The 18192-nt window shown below is 39.1% G+C and overlaps 1 protein-coding gene across 1 annotated transcript in view; it reads left to right on the top strand.

Moving 5' to 3' along the window:
* Window positions 1-3124: 3124 nt before the first annotated feature.
* Window positions 3125-18192, top strand: part of kcnk3a (potassium channel, subfamily K, member 3a) — a 30371-nt gene continuing 15303 nt past the window's right edge. Inside the window, exon 1 of the mRNA XM_010773121.1 lies at window positions 3125-3441. Within this exon, the coding sequence (XP_010771423.1) occupies window positions 3159-3441 (283 nt within the window). The 5' untranslated portion in view covers window positions 3125-3158. The remainder of the gene's footprint in view (window positions 3442-18192) is intronic.

Genomic DNA, 18192 nt, shown 5'->3' with positions numbered 1-18192 from the left:
TGACATCTTTACATGTATATTTTTCTGACTGTCATCCAATAAAATATTCATTACTTACAATAGATTGTACTGTCACGTATTGTCTGTGCAGCTAAAGCTTGATGTTTTATTCCTCTGTGCCTTAGAGCATCACTATTATTTAAAAAAAACAATAAAGAAAACACACAAAAATGAGCCACATTGTTGCACTGGGATACAAGGTTTTTCTCAATATGATGAACCTTGGATTGGAACTGTAGTTTATTAAAACATTTTATTTGTTTTAGCACTTAATGTGTATTATTGCGCTGCTGAAAATAGTCCTTCACAGATATTAAATTATTGATTTTAGTTTTTTCTAAGTACTTAAACAATTATAAGTGACTGATCTGGTTTAGTAATGTAGGAGCAAAACATCGTCAGCATGTCATTTAATTATGATACAATTATTTATTTCTTGTTGGAGCTTTTATTGACAATAATAGGGCCATCGTTTTCTGTATTTTATAAACATATGATTCTTTAAGTACATAACGCTCATACTGAAATTACCTTTGTAGACATGAGAAGTTAAATACAGTTTAATGTCCTTAGTCTATATACCTTCCAAAGAGCGTCTCATGAAAGGCCACATTTTTGAACGGTTATGAATGAATTGACGTATTGATCAGGCGTTGGCTTGCTCCACTCCAGTTAGTGAAAGGAGGATTTATTCAGGCTCTGTCACAGATGACTTGACTGACCTGGTTATTGAAGCAAGAGCTATTTTTGGCCTGGCTTACAGTGGGGAACGATCGAGGGATCGGCCAGGATATCACTCAAAGGAGCAGGTGCAGAAAAGATGGCGTCGTCTGTCACAGTTTGGTCAAACTATACTTTTATAAATATGTTTTACGGTAGTAAGGATGTGTGAAACTCTAGAGGAAAAAATTATTGGTTGTCACTTAAAAGCAAGAAATAACTCTCTGGTGTTGCAGTTTAAGAAATGAATGTTGATGACCCCTTGTTTTATTTTTCTGGATAAGAAAGTATTTGTTTAGCAGGAGAAATCAGCAATACTTGAGGAATGAAAAGCAATGAAATCTGATGTGGATAGTGTTGACCTCTTTTCGAAGCATCCCTGCCAAAAAGTGTCTCCCACTGACGTGCAACGCAACAGGGAACCACCGACTGGAAACCAATGACACCGAAGGCCATCCAATTTGGCCCGAGTCAGACTTTCACTTGACATCTTGTCTCTCCGAGTCAAATCATCGCCATTAACTGTTCCACACCATAAACAAGCATTATTTTAACAATCTTTCAGTTTGTGTTTGAAACTTTCATATAAGCTGTTTTTTCTTCTCAAGTTTGAAATGTTATTTTCTGGTATTGCCTGGATGCACAGGGGACTGGTAAGGTCAAAAAAGGAACTTTAAGAGTTTCTTGGAGCCAAAGTAACAGCTGGATTCGGTGGAGCATCACTCAAAGAGTTTCCTTTCAAAAATAGAAACCTCCTCACAGCAGTGAATGTGAATAAATATCAGGGCTTTCTACCCCCAGCTGCTCTGCTCTAAAAAAACAAGGCCACAGCAGTCCCACATAGTCTCATAGGAATGTCCAAGACTCCAATAAAAGCAAAGAAGTTTGTGTTATAGCTTCTGAAAAGTGACTTTTGTGTTATACTTTTTTGGCCAAGTTTCATGGACTTATGGTTTGGTAGAAAAAATACACTGTTGCCCAAAGTTGGAATACATTAGTTTTCAGACACGTTCCTCTTTCTATTCCTATTTAATTGTCACTGTGATATGTTTGGAAGAGATTGATCAATAACATTTTGAGAAGATATACACTTTATCCATCAAAAATAAATCACATTGTCACAATCATTTAGGTAAAACGACAACATGTCCTCAAAGGTGGGGTAGGTAATTCACTTCAGAAACACTTTTTGTTATATTCCATGGAATGCTCTTAACATCCCGATAGCAATGAATACATTAAATGCTTTGACAATAAATACATAAAAAAATGTCATCTGTGGAAGCCGTGGTACTGTAAAAAGCACGACCAATTATTTTCACCGGCCCGGCTAAAGTAACTAAATGGCCTACCTACCTGTCAGTCTTCCATCTCGTGCACAAATTTATCTCGTGCCCTCATTGGTCATGTGCGCGTTCGTGTGTGTTGGAGGAGGGGCTCTGTAAGGAAGGGGCAGATTTTTTTTGGCTGCGTTTCAAATTCTAACGCACTCGAGCTGATTTCTCCATTCTTCTACCTTACCTTTAAGCACAGATTGATACTTGTTTGTCCTGATATATAAGATAAATGTGCATTGACATTATATAAAACACACAACAAAATTAAACAGGAGAAACTTTTGCAAAAATAAAAATACAATAATTAATTGATTAGCAACATAGCTGCAGATGAATTGATTAATCAACTAATTGTTGCAGCCCGCAAGATAGACATTTTTATACGGTCAGACATTTGGGTCTCACCTAAAAAGCACAATAGGACCCCTTCAAGTCTTTCAGTCAGTGTGCTTTTGGTTTTGTGTAATGTTTTAATCTGTGTGAAGCACTTTTGGCTGCGTGATTGGTGACACATCAATTAAAAGTTGAGAAAACTTTAGTCAAAGTCAAAGTGAACTTTATTGTCAATCTTCCAATTGGTGTGTACCGACCGGTACTGACAGAGAGATCGAAATAACGTTTCCCACAATCCCGAATACAATAACAAAGATATATAAAAATATGTATATATGTATACTCAATCAACAGACAGATGTATGCACACATTTAGACATGAATAAAAGCACAACAATCAATATATACAAAATAACAGTCACTTCAATAACTTTGAGAAATAGTTGACATATTCAAGTAAAAGTAGCCCTACTTCAGTATAGGCTACTTGAGTACCAACAGCCCACACTGTGTTTATTGTAATAAAGGTTAAACTGGGATTCACACAATATTACCCCTGAGATAAAGGGAGAGGTGCAGAGGGGTGTAGGGGGAGGATTCCTGCAGTGGGAGGGAGGCGTGGTGCTGAACGAACAGCTCCTCGGCTCATAAAGTGGTCAGAGAGAGTCTCCGCTCCTCAGAGCAGCACAGCCATGAGCCAGCCGAGCTCCCCGTCCTCCAGACCCGCGAGCACTCACCGCCCGACCCCCTGACACGCGCCACAGCACCATGAAGAGGCAAAACGTGAGGACCCTCGCCCTCATCATCTGCACCTTCACCTACCTGATAGTCGGAGCCGCGATCTTCGACGCGCTGGAGTCTCGGAAGGAGATGTCCAAGATAGGCGAGCTGTTCCAGAGGAAAGAGGATCTGCTGAGGACTTTCAACCTGACCGTGGAGGACTTTGACGAGCTGGAGAAAGTGGTGCTGGAGCTGAAGCCGCACAAAGCCGGGGTGCAGTGGAGATTCGCCGGCTCCTTTTATTTCGCCATCACTGTGATAACCACCATAGGTAAGGAAGCATAGTGTGTGGGAACTTATTTTTGGGCATTGGGAAAAAGTTGATATATTGGGTTGAATGTCGGTTTTGGTTTAATATGAGGCAAGATATATGACTGTCTACTCATATTAAACAACGTATAGGCTAAGCATGGTGTTTGGAAAGACACTGACCTCAAAGCAAGACCGTAGATCATAGGGAATAGTAGGCCTATAGCAAATATCAAAAACATTTCGTACCAATATTTATAGTAACATTAGTCTGGTATATAGGTAATATCACAGATTGAGAATATGCACGAACTCAGCTAGTATGTAGGCTACAACAGGTGAAAAGTGACATACTGCTATTACCTAATGTAGGCTATAGATTCATACTTCTCTGATTAATAGATGTCCACTCACACCTCAAATTACTGATATAAAAGTACCCATTACAAGCGAAAGTAAGCTGCATTTAAAAGCAAGTTCAATGTTTAAAAAATGAAAGTATCAGATAATAGTGGTTGTTTTTATTATCACAGTACTATAGGCTATATATGATTTAGTTTGAATGCTACTTTACATTTATATAGGCTAGCTCACGACAGGCCGTGATATAATGACCATATATCACGGCCTGAAGTGAGCTATTGCTTTTATAAAACGGTTACCAAGTATGGCAATATGAAAGAAAAATACACACTCCAATTTAAATAGTTTTTATTCTTAAATAATGATGTTCAAAATAAAATAGTCCCTCCGTTGCCTTCTGCACAAAACATAGTGCGAGGTGGTTGCTATGCAACAACACTAACAGCTAGCAACCGTAGACAGCGTTGATCGATTATTTAGCTATTTATTTACATTAATTTGTATGTTGCCGTTTATTGTGCACCCACTGAAAAACTGTCCAGCATCAGTAGAATGGCGTACGAGGTTACTTGTATAGGTTGAGGTTGTTCTAGGCTGTTGGTGCATGGCGAGAATATTGCTCCACTTTCTCCAGACAGTTGGTCTACCTGCCCTTCACGTAGCTCTGCATCTCGTCGTTTAGGTGCTTTTTTTTTTTCTGGAGATAGGCAGTGCTCAATCCACTCCTCCATATTAAGGCCACCCCGGAGGTCGAAGTTAACCTTAAATGTTTCCATCTTAAACTTTGTTAGTTAGCCTATTTAGTTTCGTAACGGACGTAATGTAACAGTTGTAATGGTTTTTCTCAGACGCGGAGGTATACTGACTTGTGAAAAGTAACTACAATTTTATTCTACCCGTCGCTCGTTATATCACGGCTAAGAACCAATCAGATTTCTTGATTTGACTTGTCCGTTTTATAAACGTATATTGTCCATTAATGGGTTGTTTAATCTATAGGAAAGCATCAAAAACATAAAACCCATCATAGGGTTTTGTTTTTAAGTAAATCTGAATCTGCAGATACACCTGTAGCTGTGAGGTTAATGTGTTACAAATGTACAAATGAAAGTAAATGAAATGAAAGTATTCAAATAAAAAAAGAGTAAGACACTCAGATACTGAATATATAAAACATGCTGACACAATTGGAAACACAATATGGTAATGATGTCAGAGATGGATAAAGTGCAATCAAATGTATATACTTATATATATTTGTGTACAGAAAATACTATTAACATCTTGAAATGAAATGATTATTATTATTAAAGCAGAGAAGGTTAAAAATATCCTAAATGAGATCATCTTATATAACCTGAATATTGAAGATCACTGACACGTTTTTCAGCATTAAGGTGTTTCTGGCAGCTTGAAGTCCCATTACTGCAGTGTTAACATCGTGTGAATTGCTTCACACAGATTGAGCAGAGAGGATACCTTATTTTAGACTGAACCCAGACAAACAGGTTGTCATCAGAGTCTTTTAATTGAGCATTTTATCGGATTGCAGCATTTTCGAAGTCAAATCAGCAGCAGCAATGTGAAATACAATTTGGGAGAATCTTAGCAAATGTGAAATTCTGCTGCTCATAACTAAAGGTTGTTTTTAGAGGAGATGCTCCAGGAGACTTTGGTTATGAGACATTCATTTGCCTCTTCTCTGGTGCTCTTACTAATTATTCCTGCTCCAAAAAGGCCCTGCAACAACACAAGCCTTCAAGCTCTTTGCCCACTTTATCACACAACAGCCTTCAGAATGAGCATGTTTGTTCTTTCATTTAAACTTCCCTCAGCTCTTTGCATAGCACAACTGCTAGCTAAACTTAGTCAGACATCTTAAAACATTGGAAAATAAACATAAAAAGAAAATAAAAGGATGGCTTGTTTACCTTTGTCTCAGAATGTAAAGGGCCAGTGTAGGATTTAGGATTCAAATGCACAAATTGAGCAATATTCATAACTTTGATCTGACTACGATCACCTGCATAATAAACAATTTGCTCATTGCGCGGTTGGCGCAGACTTGCAATGAAAACAGCTAGTTAAACTTAGTTTCTCTTATTTCCCGGCTGGCTTGCCTGCTTAGGACAGCTAACATCTAATTGGTTGCTCGTCAAAAAGGTCAGCAGCAAACCAGATTAAAGTTGAACCATTTTTAACTGTGAGCACAGCCCTTGGTGCCATTTTAGTTAATGGTACGTGGCGTTGATGGTAACGCTTCCGCTAGTCTTCGAAGACAGTGCAGAGCCAAAAGTCAGCTTGAGAATTTTTGTGTTTTTTGCCAAAAATGTGCCTTTTAATTTACATATGGATCGGGTCCATTTCTTCTACAGTAGCTCATAACTGAAAAACCAAACTCTGGCTCTGGAGAGGTATCTTTAATGTTTTTTGATTACTTGATGGCCAGTTCAGTTGGTTGCAATCTGAAGCCTGACCACTAGATGCCATTCAATCCTACACACTGGTCCTTTAAGACTTTGACCTTAGAATTGCATTTATAAAGCACATTTTTGTCATATCTCAGAGGTGCTTTAGTGCATCTTTCCTGTTTTCATCAATTTGTTTTTAATGACATAAATATGTTGTGTTCTTTAAAAAAAATGTATACAGTAGGTATCCTGAATGGGAGACCCCACTCAAAAGCAACCAATCCAACCTAAGTAGTTTTAATAAATGTTCATGTGTGCAATGTGAGCTAATTTTGCTACGAAGGTTGTTTCTTAAAGTAGTATATTTTTGGTCAGTTGTCATATAGTATGTTTAATGAGATGCTATGATGAGGGTTAAAGCAACACTTTGTAAGTCTTGCATAGCAGCGAACACTGTGACACTGAATTTGCTTTCATTTATTTTGCTCATTATGTATACAATTGACAACCTAAGCTAAGATTAGCCCCCATGAGCTAATGGTCACACCGGACCAAGCATGGCTGTAGTTGCAAAACACTTGAGTGTGCATTCAATTGAGAAATGTCAACCTTTCATTTGTAAGTGGGAGATCGTCTTTTCTATTCTTGTAAAAGTAACTGAGTTGTTTTGACGTCTTCTATTCACCTCTTAAGAGGCCTTCTTTATCGCCATCTCCTCTCTGAACTTCCGCCTGTGTTTGGTGACTCGGGCAGTTGTCAGGAGTGACCTGTGACTTGTAACCCTATCAGATGTAGCCGGCTAATTGTACACCAACCCAACCCTGGGTGTCTGTAACCGCATTCTGTAAATGTGAGCCCCACGGCTGCTATGAACAAAGTGATTGGCGTTTCAGCCTGCCATTAAGTATTAATAACAACACCAGACCCTCGCTGTTCCACTGGCCTCCTGGCACACAACAGTAACGTTGTAGATACTTTGCTGCACACACTATACATGCAGCTAAACTGACAGCCCAAATGTTGAGCCACAATACACCGCTAAAATGTATATTGATAAATCTGAGCAAAAGCTGCAATACATTAAAAAAAGGCTGTTTATGTCACGACCAACGGACAGCATAAGGAAAGACCTAATTCTTCCCTTCATTTTCGTTTAAATAAGTCAAAAATTCTATTTAGGAATGAGGCCTGAGGACATTCAGATGAAAAATCTGAAGAAAGAGGCTAAGGACTGTTTTGAAATTCATAAAATCCATAACACATACGCCGTCAATTATATGATAACACAATATTTTTCTGGGAAGCTATGAATAAATAAGCAATCTTCATATGTTTTAACTGTACAACCGCCAGTGGAAACCGGCTAACACACATGACAAGATCTGGCCCGACTATGCTCTACTAATAATTTAACATAAGTGAAGAAGGGAGGCCGCAATCAGTAATCAGTCATTACTTTCCACTGAGGACAGGGGAGGCAGAGGGCAGGGGTGTCCATTTACTCAGCCAGTGTGGGGGGAAAAGGCTGGGGCGATGTAAGAAACACAACGAGGGGAAAATAAATTAGCTTTGAGTGAGAAAGCGCTCTCAAGATGGTGGGAGTGGATACAGGCTGGGCCTCAGGAGGGGGGTCTTCTCGTGAGTACAAACAGTCACCCACCCCCCCAGGGATGTACATCTTGTCAGTGCCACGCCAGCGTATGTGACTGCAGCACTCAGCGTCCAGGCTGCAGTTCAAGGTCACACAGGCTGCGTAGAGGACAAACACACAACATGAAAACAACGTCTTACAAATATGACATGGCTCATATCCTCTGCGTGTTATTGTTCGTGCTACATGACATCTGATCGGGGCGGGAACATGTCGTGCTGTGCTTCTCCGGCAGCTGCCTTGTTTGTTTTCTTTAAATCACATGTTGACAGGCAGAAGTCTTTGTGTAACACACAATATGATATTTCAGTGTGTTTACACAAGCTGAATTATTCCAATTACACACACAAAAGGTATGTAAATCAGCATTACATGCATTACATCTTTGATTTCAAATGTTACGTCCCTTAAATGAATTCTGTAGATTCTCCAGATTAACAAGGACACTGTTAGGGTAACACGTTAATATTCTTCAATTATAGTCATTTTTCAAACAAAGATTCACCTTGTTTTATTAGGTTGCAGCCAGAAATCTCAGAGTTGCATGTCACAAAACCTGGGAAGGTAAAACAAAACGAGTTAGAAACTAGGAGTAAGTAAAACGTGTATTTTTTAAATTTGGTTGAACTGTCCCTTTAACAAGTAGCTGACCTAGTTCTCACCAGTTAAGCCCCATGCTACCGGTACAGGGGGCAAAACGCAACATCTTACAGCGTCTGAGAGCTTCTTAACATTTAACAAACTATGAATGTGTCATACCCACTTAACGGGAATAAACTCAGCTATCAGACAATATTAACAATTTTTAGCTAAACGAAACACAAGGGTAATAACAAAGGCTCTGAATTAGCCATGAGCGAACAAATGCTAACACACTTAGCCCAGAACTCACGGTATAATACCCTTATTACTTATCGGATCTGCACAAACAAGATATCGATTGGCAAGCTGAAATTCCAAAGATTCCAGAAATATAAGTATCATCACTGAGCGATCACGACTCGCGGCATGGGAAACAAAACCAGACATCACACCACGTAGCTTTACAGAGCAAACACGGCCAATGTGTCTTACCTTTTGCTGTTTCTGATAAAAAGCTGTGTTCAATGGCATTAAAACGATAACAACGCTGCTGAAGGTTAATCCAATGTGTCTGTCACTTTGAAATGATTACTGATAATCTATCTTCATATTTATGTCAATAACGGAGATTTCATATTAGCTGCTACCAGAGTGTATGACAGCTTCCGGTTTTGGGCATTCTGGCTACGCATCACTTATTCACCAACGGCTAATGTTTAGATGGATTTTAGGAACTTCCCCTCGATTCTATTGGCTCTAACGGTTAAAAGGAGGTGTCAATCTTCAAAATTGAACGAGGGGGGCCAGAGATATGGAAAATCCACCCAAATGACCAGAAGTGTTTTTTTTTTGGCTAAACCTCTCTAAAAAGGTCACATGTCACTTGTTTTGCATCAATCTTGATACAGGGTACTTATTATATGTTGTAGTTTGGATTCCTAAAGCTTTTAGTCTCCGATCCCATCATTCAAGGGTGGTTTTCACTATAGGTCATGTTTTTTTTGGACGGACACTATAATTTACATTTTTTGACTATGTTCAATCTGAATTTTCTTTAAAAAAACAAAACAAAAACAATTATAGATTCTGACTTTTCTACATCCAACTCACAGGTTTATCATTGCTATGAGAAAAAAGATTATTAATGTAACCCTTTTAGAAGTGAAGATAGTAATTTGTTCTGGGAATGTCATTTTCGAGCCTGAGGCCTGAAAAGCAGGCTCGGGGCTTAACTGGTTAAGTTGTGGGAATGTAATATTAGAAAAGAAAATAACTTGACATCTCACCCTCTGGCTAATTATCTACTTTCTTAAGTCACTAACATTCCTATTTGGCTCATAAATACACTTCTAGTTTTTTTTAAAAGGACCCTTTAAAGTCCCCATATTGTTTCAGTTAGAAAACCATTCCTTTTGGATGTTTATTGTTGTGAATCACCTCTTGTAAAATGCTTTTTGATCACTTGGCTGTTCTCCTCCTACAGATTCAATAGACATGAGGTCAGTGTTAGATTTTCATCTGTGGCTGGAGAGAAGAAATTCAAATGCATTCAGGGCATGCGATCTGAACGCGTTTCGATAATCCAGTCAGTGTTGAAGCCTGGTTGGTTTGCAGGCAAAAACTCATCCCTCACATCAGAAGTGGCTCGGATCAGAGAGCTGAATCCCTTCCAGCTCTGGTTTAGTTGCTCCGTGACCAGCAGTGCATCAGTTGTTGATGCACTGGGAAGCCCAGTGTGGAAGCACATTAGTGTGTGAATGTAAAGCAGGCTGGCGCTGAGAAAGAGCAGTGAATCCTGTGTGGGCCAGTGCATCTAATGTTTCTATATGTGGACTCACAATGAATAAAATATCTGATAATTGTTTCTATTTCCATCTCTGACGTGGACTTTGATTTGGCACCAGGCGTGCATCCATTTTCTGCCGTTACATAATTAGAGGTCAGATGCTGAAATATTAATGGTAATTACTTACATTAGTATCATCATTATTATTCAGCCTGCTTAAGAGGTTAGTGCTGTAAGTGGTTGAGTGCACAGAGAATATAACTCTTACCAGCTTATTCCACACGGGCTCCTATCATCTGCAGACAGACGGAGGGAGACGGATGCTTCAGCTGTTTCTCACAGGAGAGCTGTGGAGCGTCGGCAAGGTGACAATACAAATAAATAAACAGTTGTGTTGCACTCAGTCATCGTTTGGCATTAGTAGTGAGACCGTATAGATGCTTCTTCTGTTTGGTTACTGCATGAAGAAGCCAAACAGAGTCATCAAAGGCTTTTATTTTATATCAATCTTCCTGACCGTTAGTCTAGATTTGATCCATCGCCAGGATCACATTTGTGCTTCAACTAGATGTGTTTTCCATGTCATTTGGGTCATCCATAGTTCTCCAATAGTTGTCCAATAGTTTTGTTTATGGCTAAATACCTGCAAAACCAATGACATAATGTAAACAATTTTCCTTTAGGTTTTGTCCTAATAATTTTGCAAATAACATAGGAATGGTACACATGCTCTTATCACTGAACCTGAATACATCCACATATTTACTAACACAATTTCAGACTTTTTTCTTGTTTTCTTGACTTGTTGCTCTAAATCAGGGGTGTCAAACTCAAGGCCCGGGGGCCAAATCCGGCCCGCGACTTAATTTCATGCGGCCCCACAAGAGCTTGCAAAGAATATCATATGTTTATACAGTTACATGCCGATTTACAGAAGCACATTGCCCATAAACTACATGCCCCACAATGCATCTCAAATTAGACTTTTTTCTTCAGAATTTGGTTTTTCTTTTTAAATCATTTTGTGACATGCGCACTGAAGAGACTTGCAATTATTTGCCCTAGACTTCTGCTTTCAGACGTAGTTAATTATGAAGTTATTACCCTATCCGATAATAATCCAATGCAGAGGTAATCATGTAATATAATATATTATTTTATGTATATTATATATTTATATATGTATATTTATATAGTCTTGAAGTTACAACCGGCCCTTTGAGTGCAANTCAGTCCGCTGAGGCACTACGCCATCGTGGAATTTCAACAAACGTTAGGCGGTTTTTTGGCTCTTCTTCTTCTTCTCTTCTTCTTCTTCTTCTTCTTCTTCTTTCTTCTTCTTCTTCTTCAGATTAGATTCAACTATATTGTTATTGCACATATTACAGGTACTGAGACAACAAAATGCAGTTTAGCTTCCAACCAGGAGTGCAACAAGCAGTAAAGTGAAAAGTAATGTACACAATCTATAGAATAAAATATAAAATGAATTTAATGATGAATAAACAGTGAGGGGTATTAGATATACATAGCAGCCTGTGAGCAGTATGAACAGTGTGTATGAATATGCTAAGATATATAAAGTATGAAAACGGTAAGCAGTGCAAGTATAGTATAACATATATAGATATTAATTTCATGATGATAAACATTGTGGAACAATGATGAAAAATGTGAATGGAAGTGGCGACGTAAAACTGACACCAAACAACAACAAACTTTTGCCGAGCCAATTGGAGAGTTTCATCAGCAGCACGTGGTAAAAACCACCAATGAGCGCTCAGCTCGAGATACCAGCGAGTCGTTTCCCATCAAGCATTTTGCTTCCGCAGCCCGTGGAGAGGAACTGCGGCGCCTCGCCTCGCCTCTCTCTCAAGGCTGCGGGCGTCTTTGTCCCGCGAGATTTCAACGTCTCATGTGAGCGAGCCTCCAGAGCAAGTCGGACAAAATGACTAACCATCATGCAACGCACGAGCAAGACGTTGATCGAAAATGCGCAGGTCTGCGCAGGTCTCGCTTGTCTCAAACAAGCCTACTAATTTATGACAACACAAAATAAAACATGGGAGCGGTGGAGATGAGGAGGTGTCGGCGTTCTGGCCGTTTACTCGGAAGGCTTCAGTAGAAGCTGCTGGGAGTCCCAGCAGCTTCTACTGAAGCCAGTCCCCAACTCTGGGGACTTCCGGCCGGGGATTTTGGGCGGCAGTATACGCCGTGAAGTTGTTTGCGGCCTGCCAGTAAACCCAAAGCAGAAGAAGAAGAAGTGACGTCAGCGGCTTCATTTGCCTAATCCTCCCTCAGGAACTAATTTCCGGTGTGAACGCAATCTGTATTTAGTTCATGAGAACTAAAGAGTTCTCAGGAACATTTGTGGGAAAAGTACTTGGTGTGAACGCGCCTATTGTTATCTTCCTGTAGATATAAGAGAAGCTAAGGACTGTGTAAAACTGCTGGGCACTGTGGTTTTTTAACTGTAGGAAATCATGCTTTTGTTTGGGGACTATTTTCAGCAGATTAACACACATTTGGTTCTCAAGTGAGTATTTACTGAAGCAGGATGGTGTATCTAGTATTAACTCCAAATAAAGAACAGCGCTCATGTTTATAGGAAGATTTGATATGATTTTGATAGTGCTTGGAACAGAATGAGATAAAACTTTGACTGAACTGATCCTGTGATTAATAATATTGCATGCTGGAATATTTTTGAGTATCTATATCAGGGGTACTCAAACTTTTTTGTTAAAGGTCCACTTGTGAATTTTATACAAGGTCAATGGTCCGGATCAACGCCAGTAAAGTGCTATATAAATAAAGTTGGATTGGATTAATCTACTTTATTTGGGGGCCCCCTTCTGGTCCAAGCACTTGCCTGTCGGTAAACGGCGCCCCTGTATACACAGATTTTTTTAAATAATTTTTTTCCCTTTTTTTTATTTTTTTATAATGGGACACAGGGTTCGGTCCGGATTGATTTGCAGTTCGGTCCGGATCCAGACCTTGGTCCGGAGTTTGAGAAGCCCTGATCTATATGGTATCTTTGTGTGCATTATACTTTAAGTATTGTTTGTAAACCCATAATTTCCATCTAAATCTTTTTATTTGATCATTAACAAAGATCATCAGTGTGCACATTTGTGCAAACTGACTGTTGTCATGTGGCTGTCTCTTGAGCAGTGCTGAAAAGTAAGTACATTTACTCAAGAACTGTACTTAGGTACAATTTTGAGATCCTTTTACTTTACTTCAGCATTTTCCCCCATTGTATGTTGTTTTATACTTCTACTTTATTAACTTGCATGCATGTTTGTGCATGTTGTCCGCTGTGAGCACTGCTAGCTGCAAAACCTTTTCCATGAAGAGAATCTTGTGCAGGCTTTGACTGAATCAATGTTCGTTGTGTATAGCCTCTTTAAAATGAATTTCACAATGTAAGCTGCAATTGTATGTACATTAATCTATTTATAATTATAGTTATTATAAAACAGGCCACTCTGCATATGCACATTTTGTTTATTTTGATGCCAATACTTGAATACTTTGACCCTGGTTAAAATGTTTGCTGAGGTCTTTCACGTGTGTGTCTGTGGTCAGGTATTGCTACTTTGACTAAATATCTGAATACTTCTTCCACACTGCTCTTAAGTACGACTCACACTGTGGTTCTTCTCTCTTGACCTGAAAAGGAAAGGTATTGGAAACTTGTTCATACAGTTCAGCTGAGATGCGATTCCTGGAAACAAAAGTTCTAACAAGGTCGCGGCTCTCGTGGTTCTCTACTTTTTTCCATCGCAGAGAGAAAGACTTCACAGGGAGAGTTCAACAAGAATACAAACTATTTTTACTGTTCGTGTTTCAAAAGTGGACGTTTTTTCCATCAAAACGTAAAATGTTTTATTTGATTTCGCTGCTTTTGATAATTTGGGATACTTTTGTGAAGGTTTTCTGCCAATGAAATTAGGCTTTATTCTTTTGATTGGCCTTTTTACTACTGTAATTAAACTCTCTTCAGACACTCACCCTTTTCTTTAATTTCATTTTGTGATATTAAGTCTGAATAAACTCCTTTATGTAAGTCTCCACAGCAACCGTGCTAGTAACACTTCCAAATAACACAACGACGATTCTTATTTGTTAATTCACCAAAATATTATTATACCCGATTACAGGCCTGAAGAAAAAAAAACTGTTTTGAAAGTTGGGTGTGTTTGAGGCTCTGATTGGGATTTGTTCAGTGAAATCTCACAATACTGCCTGACAAGTCCCTAATCAAATTTACACTTGTGACACTCAAATGACGTCTCCCTAGATATATGTATTCTTTCAAATATGAAATGTATTTAATTCACACGGCTGCATTTGATAAGCTATGGAAGCAATCTAAAAAAGAAAAGCCAATCAATGCAAGCCATATTATGTGAACTGACTGAAAGAATGTGCATTGCGTTTGGCAAATATTGCAGAAATGTTGGTAATGGCTCAGACAAAATCATCTACAGTAGATGTTCTCCTAGACAATTCTTAAGAGACACGACATTATAGCCCACACTGAGCGGCAAATTGTCCGTGTTTATTTCTTCGAGAAATGTCTGAATGCTGATGGGTAATTTGAACCGACAAGCTCATTATGTGTACAATGCATGCGTTTTGTATCTGTGTGTCCTATGTTTTACTGCAATTTAACTCTTTCTGCCCCGCATCAGCACAGAGCCACTGTAGGGATGTGGTATACATAACCCCACAGCACGACACACAAAAACAGCTCGGTGTACCAAAGCCAAGTTTTGAGAATCAAGATCTGAAAATTGATCACCTGGCAAATGATGATATTGTTTCTGCTTCAAATAAAAAATGTAATCAAAAACACCAGTTGAAGCTTTATTGCTGGAGAACAAAAAGCTAAACTCTGCTGCTATAAAAAGCTGATTCACAGCTAGTCACACAACCGCACCAGAGAAACTCTCCCTGAGGAACTCACAATGTCATGAAACGAAGCTCTCACACACATTTCCCTCAGATGCGAGGGGGTTTGTACCAGCCGGCTGCTTATTTGCCCAAAGCAACGAGCTGTCTCCCGATGCAGCGCCCAGAGATGGTGGAGAAGCCTCAGTAGCCTTTTCTGCCTCGATACAGACATGTGCCAAAAAGCAAGTCTTTCCACATCAAGCACGGCAGTCAGTTCAGCGGCGTGGACAGCGTGTAAACACTGAAGTGAGAGGTGAGAAGCTAATACTGTATGTTTACGGTTCACAAATAAAACGGAGCGCTTTCATTGCCGTCCTTATCATAACAACCTGAAGTGATTTTCTCAGAAGTCACTGGCTGCTGACAGCTCCAACCTTCTCCTTGTGTTGAATGCTTTGGTAGCCCAGGTGTTGCATTAGCTTTACGCTACTCTAACTGGCTCAGAGCGCTGCAATGATTCGGTCAGACAGCGCCAAGCGACCGGCTCTCGTCTGGCATATATACCTTCTCCCAGGGGAATTTGTTTTCCAATTTATTTCAAGCATCTGCTTTATCTCTCAACAAGCCAACCTGGATGAAGTGGACTGTCACACACAGGGGGGCCTAATGATAATAACAATAACTATGATAGGTGTGTTGTGTTTACCCCCGAGGGCTGCTACGGGAGTGTGAGTTTATGAGTTCATGTTTAATATCCATACACAAAAAACAAACAAACCGGCACCCTGTGACAACCTTGGGCTAAACCAACAGGCTGCTAACCTGTTTCCGGTTGAATAATCCTCATATCACAGCAGTCATTATGCTGGTTGTGTGTTGGTGGAAACAGTGATAGAGTATGGCTATTAGCTCTAATGGCTAATGATGCAGTTGGATTGGTGAAAGATGCATTAGAAGCATAACATCACTGTGTTGGCCATTTATAAAACTAGCTGCTATGTAGACTTTGCAATGTTGTCTATATTGGACCTTTCAATTCAGGCAATATATGGTGCCAATGAAAGAATTAGTGTGCATTGTTTAAAAAAACATTTTCAACTTAACAGAAAATAAATGATTTGAGACTCAACTTCAACTAGAATAGTAAAGACTTGTGACTTGAGATATTATGATGCGAAAGACTTGCCTTGGTTCCTTTTATTTCTTCACTTAAAACGGTAAATATGTGATTTTCAATGTTGTCAATGATGACATTACAAGTGCCTGTATAACGTTCCCTGGTTATTAAATGATGACTACCACGAAGGTAGGAAATACATTTTTTAAATAAAAAATAGCTTTTATAAAGTTATTTGTTATTGTCTCTCTTTTGACTGAATAGCAATAATTGTATTATAAGTTCAATTCATTGTCATAATTGTAAAAGCTTTCCGATATTTTTTACGACACTTCCAGAAAGGGCGTAGAATGAACCGAGGATAACCCCATTTGATCTTGTAGCAGATCTGAATCATGGGGTAAATACGGATCATTTTCTTACTTATGGAAACTTGGCAGAGGTCTAGTTCATCAAGTTGTTGAATATAATCCAGGGTTCGGAGCCGTCTTAATATCCACTTTCTTCTCTGGTGATAGGGTTTCAAGTAACCTAACAGCGAGGGACCATTATTATTATTAGTGAAATTATTATTTTAAATTCTATTTTCTTGGGTACAGAAAGTTGTCTCATCTCTGCCCAGCATTTGTTTACTACAGTATGTCTGTTTCTGTAAACTGCAGCTACTTAATGGACTTATTTGACTTTAAAAAACAATCATACAGTTAAATTTAATTGATAAAGCCTCTAAGCAAATCTATGTATTTGTCTTCATGACATAAAACTAAAGGCAACAACTCCCACTTCGGATTGATCCAAACACAAAGCAGGGGGCATTTGAACTCCTTCTTTGGTCCTCGAACAAAAATAAATTTACACTGGCTTGCCACTAAACCGACCGGCTATTATTCCAGCATTAAAAAGTAATGGCCATTGATATTTATAGTCTTTGGTTACTGTGCTCCGTGTCAGCCCTTAGAAAGCAAACAAAACTGTTTTGACACACTTTAGTTTCAGAAAGAAAAGCTGCCAATGCCTTCTCTTTGGACATTTCATTTGCTCATGTGCTCATGGTTTTGCCTCACAGAAAAGGAAAACTGCAAATAACGGTTGTGTGCCACAAGAAGAGTTCCACCGCTATCTCTTGTTGAATTATTAGAAGACACAATGTGACTGTGTCATGATCTAATGAATCAGTGAGCCGTCTGGCTGTTCGGGCTCCTAATGAATATCAGGCGGGAACATAAACTTTAGTGATGTGACATTTGCGTGTCCTTATTATAGTCGCTTTATCCTCCAGACTGTCTGAGTGTGCCAAATAAGATATACCACCCAATAAGAGAAAGTCAAGACAACCTTTGAGACAAAAGAAGCCAATTAAACACACTTTCCAGACACTACTGTATGGACAAGATTCATGATTATAAATGGTATTATGTCATACAATAACTGTTGGGAAAATACTGAATGTACTCTTCTAATATCAGAGTAGCTCATGATAACAAAGGCCCTACGTAGCTGTGTACGTAACAGGATGTGTGATTACCTAGAAGAGCGTCAGGACTGTTTTAGGCATATGATAGCTAAGTGACAATGATTAACATGATGATCGAGACTCTATGGATATAGACACATGACTGTTATGTTTATTGCTTACGCAGGCCTTAGCTAATCTGAACTAAACATTGAATACTGCTTTGAACCGGTATCTTGTGACTGGAACACTCTCTTGTATTTAAGGCATGTGAAGGACACTATTGGGGGAACTATTCGTCCCATGCAGCTTTGTATGTGATGACTACTTCCATTCTTGCAAGGGTAATAAATACATGTGTCCTGATATTGAAGATCAAGNGACTGAAATAATAGCAGGAGGTGGTTGTACTGATCATCATGATGTGATTAAGCCAGTGGTTCTCAAACTTTTTCTGTCAGGCCCCCCCTTTGGAGAAAAAAAAAAGTCGGGCCCCCCCAACACA

The sequence above is a fragment of the Notothenia coriiceps genome, unplaced genomic scaffold (genome assembly GCF_000735185.1).
Source record: "Notothenia coriiceps isolate Sejong01 unplaced genomic scaffold, NC01 NC01_scaffold00000339, whole genome shotgun sequence".
NCBI classification, from domain to species: Eukaryota; Metazoa; Chordata; class Actinopteri; order Perciformes; family Nototheniidae; genus Notothenia; species Notothenia coriiceps.
This window is presented reverse-complemented; position numbering and strand designations above follow the sequence as displayed.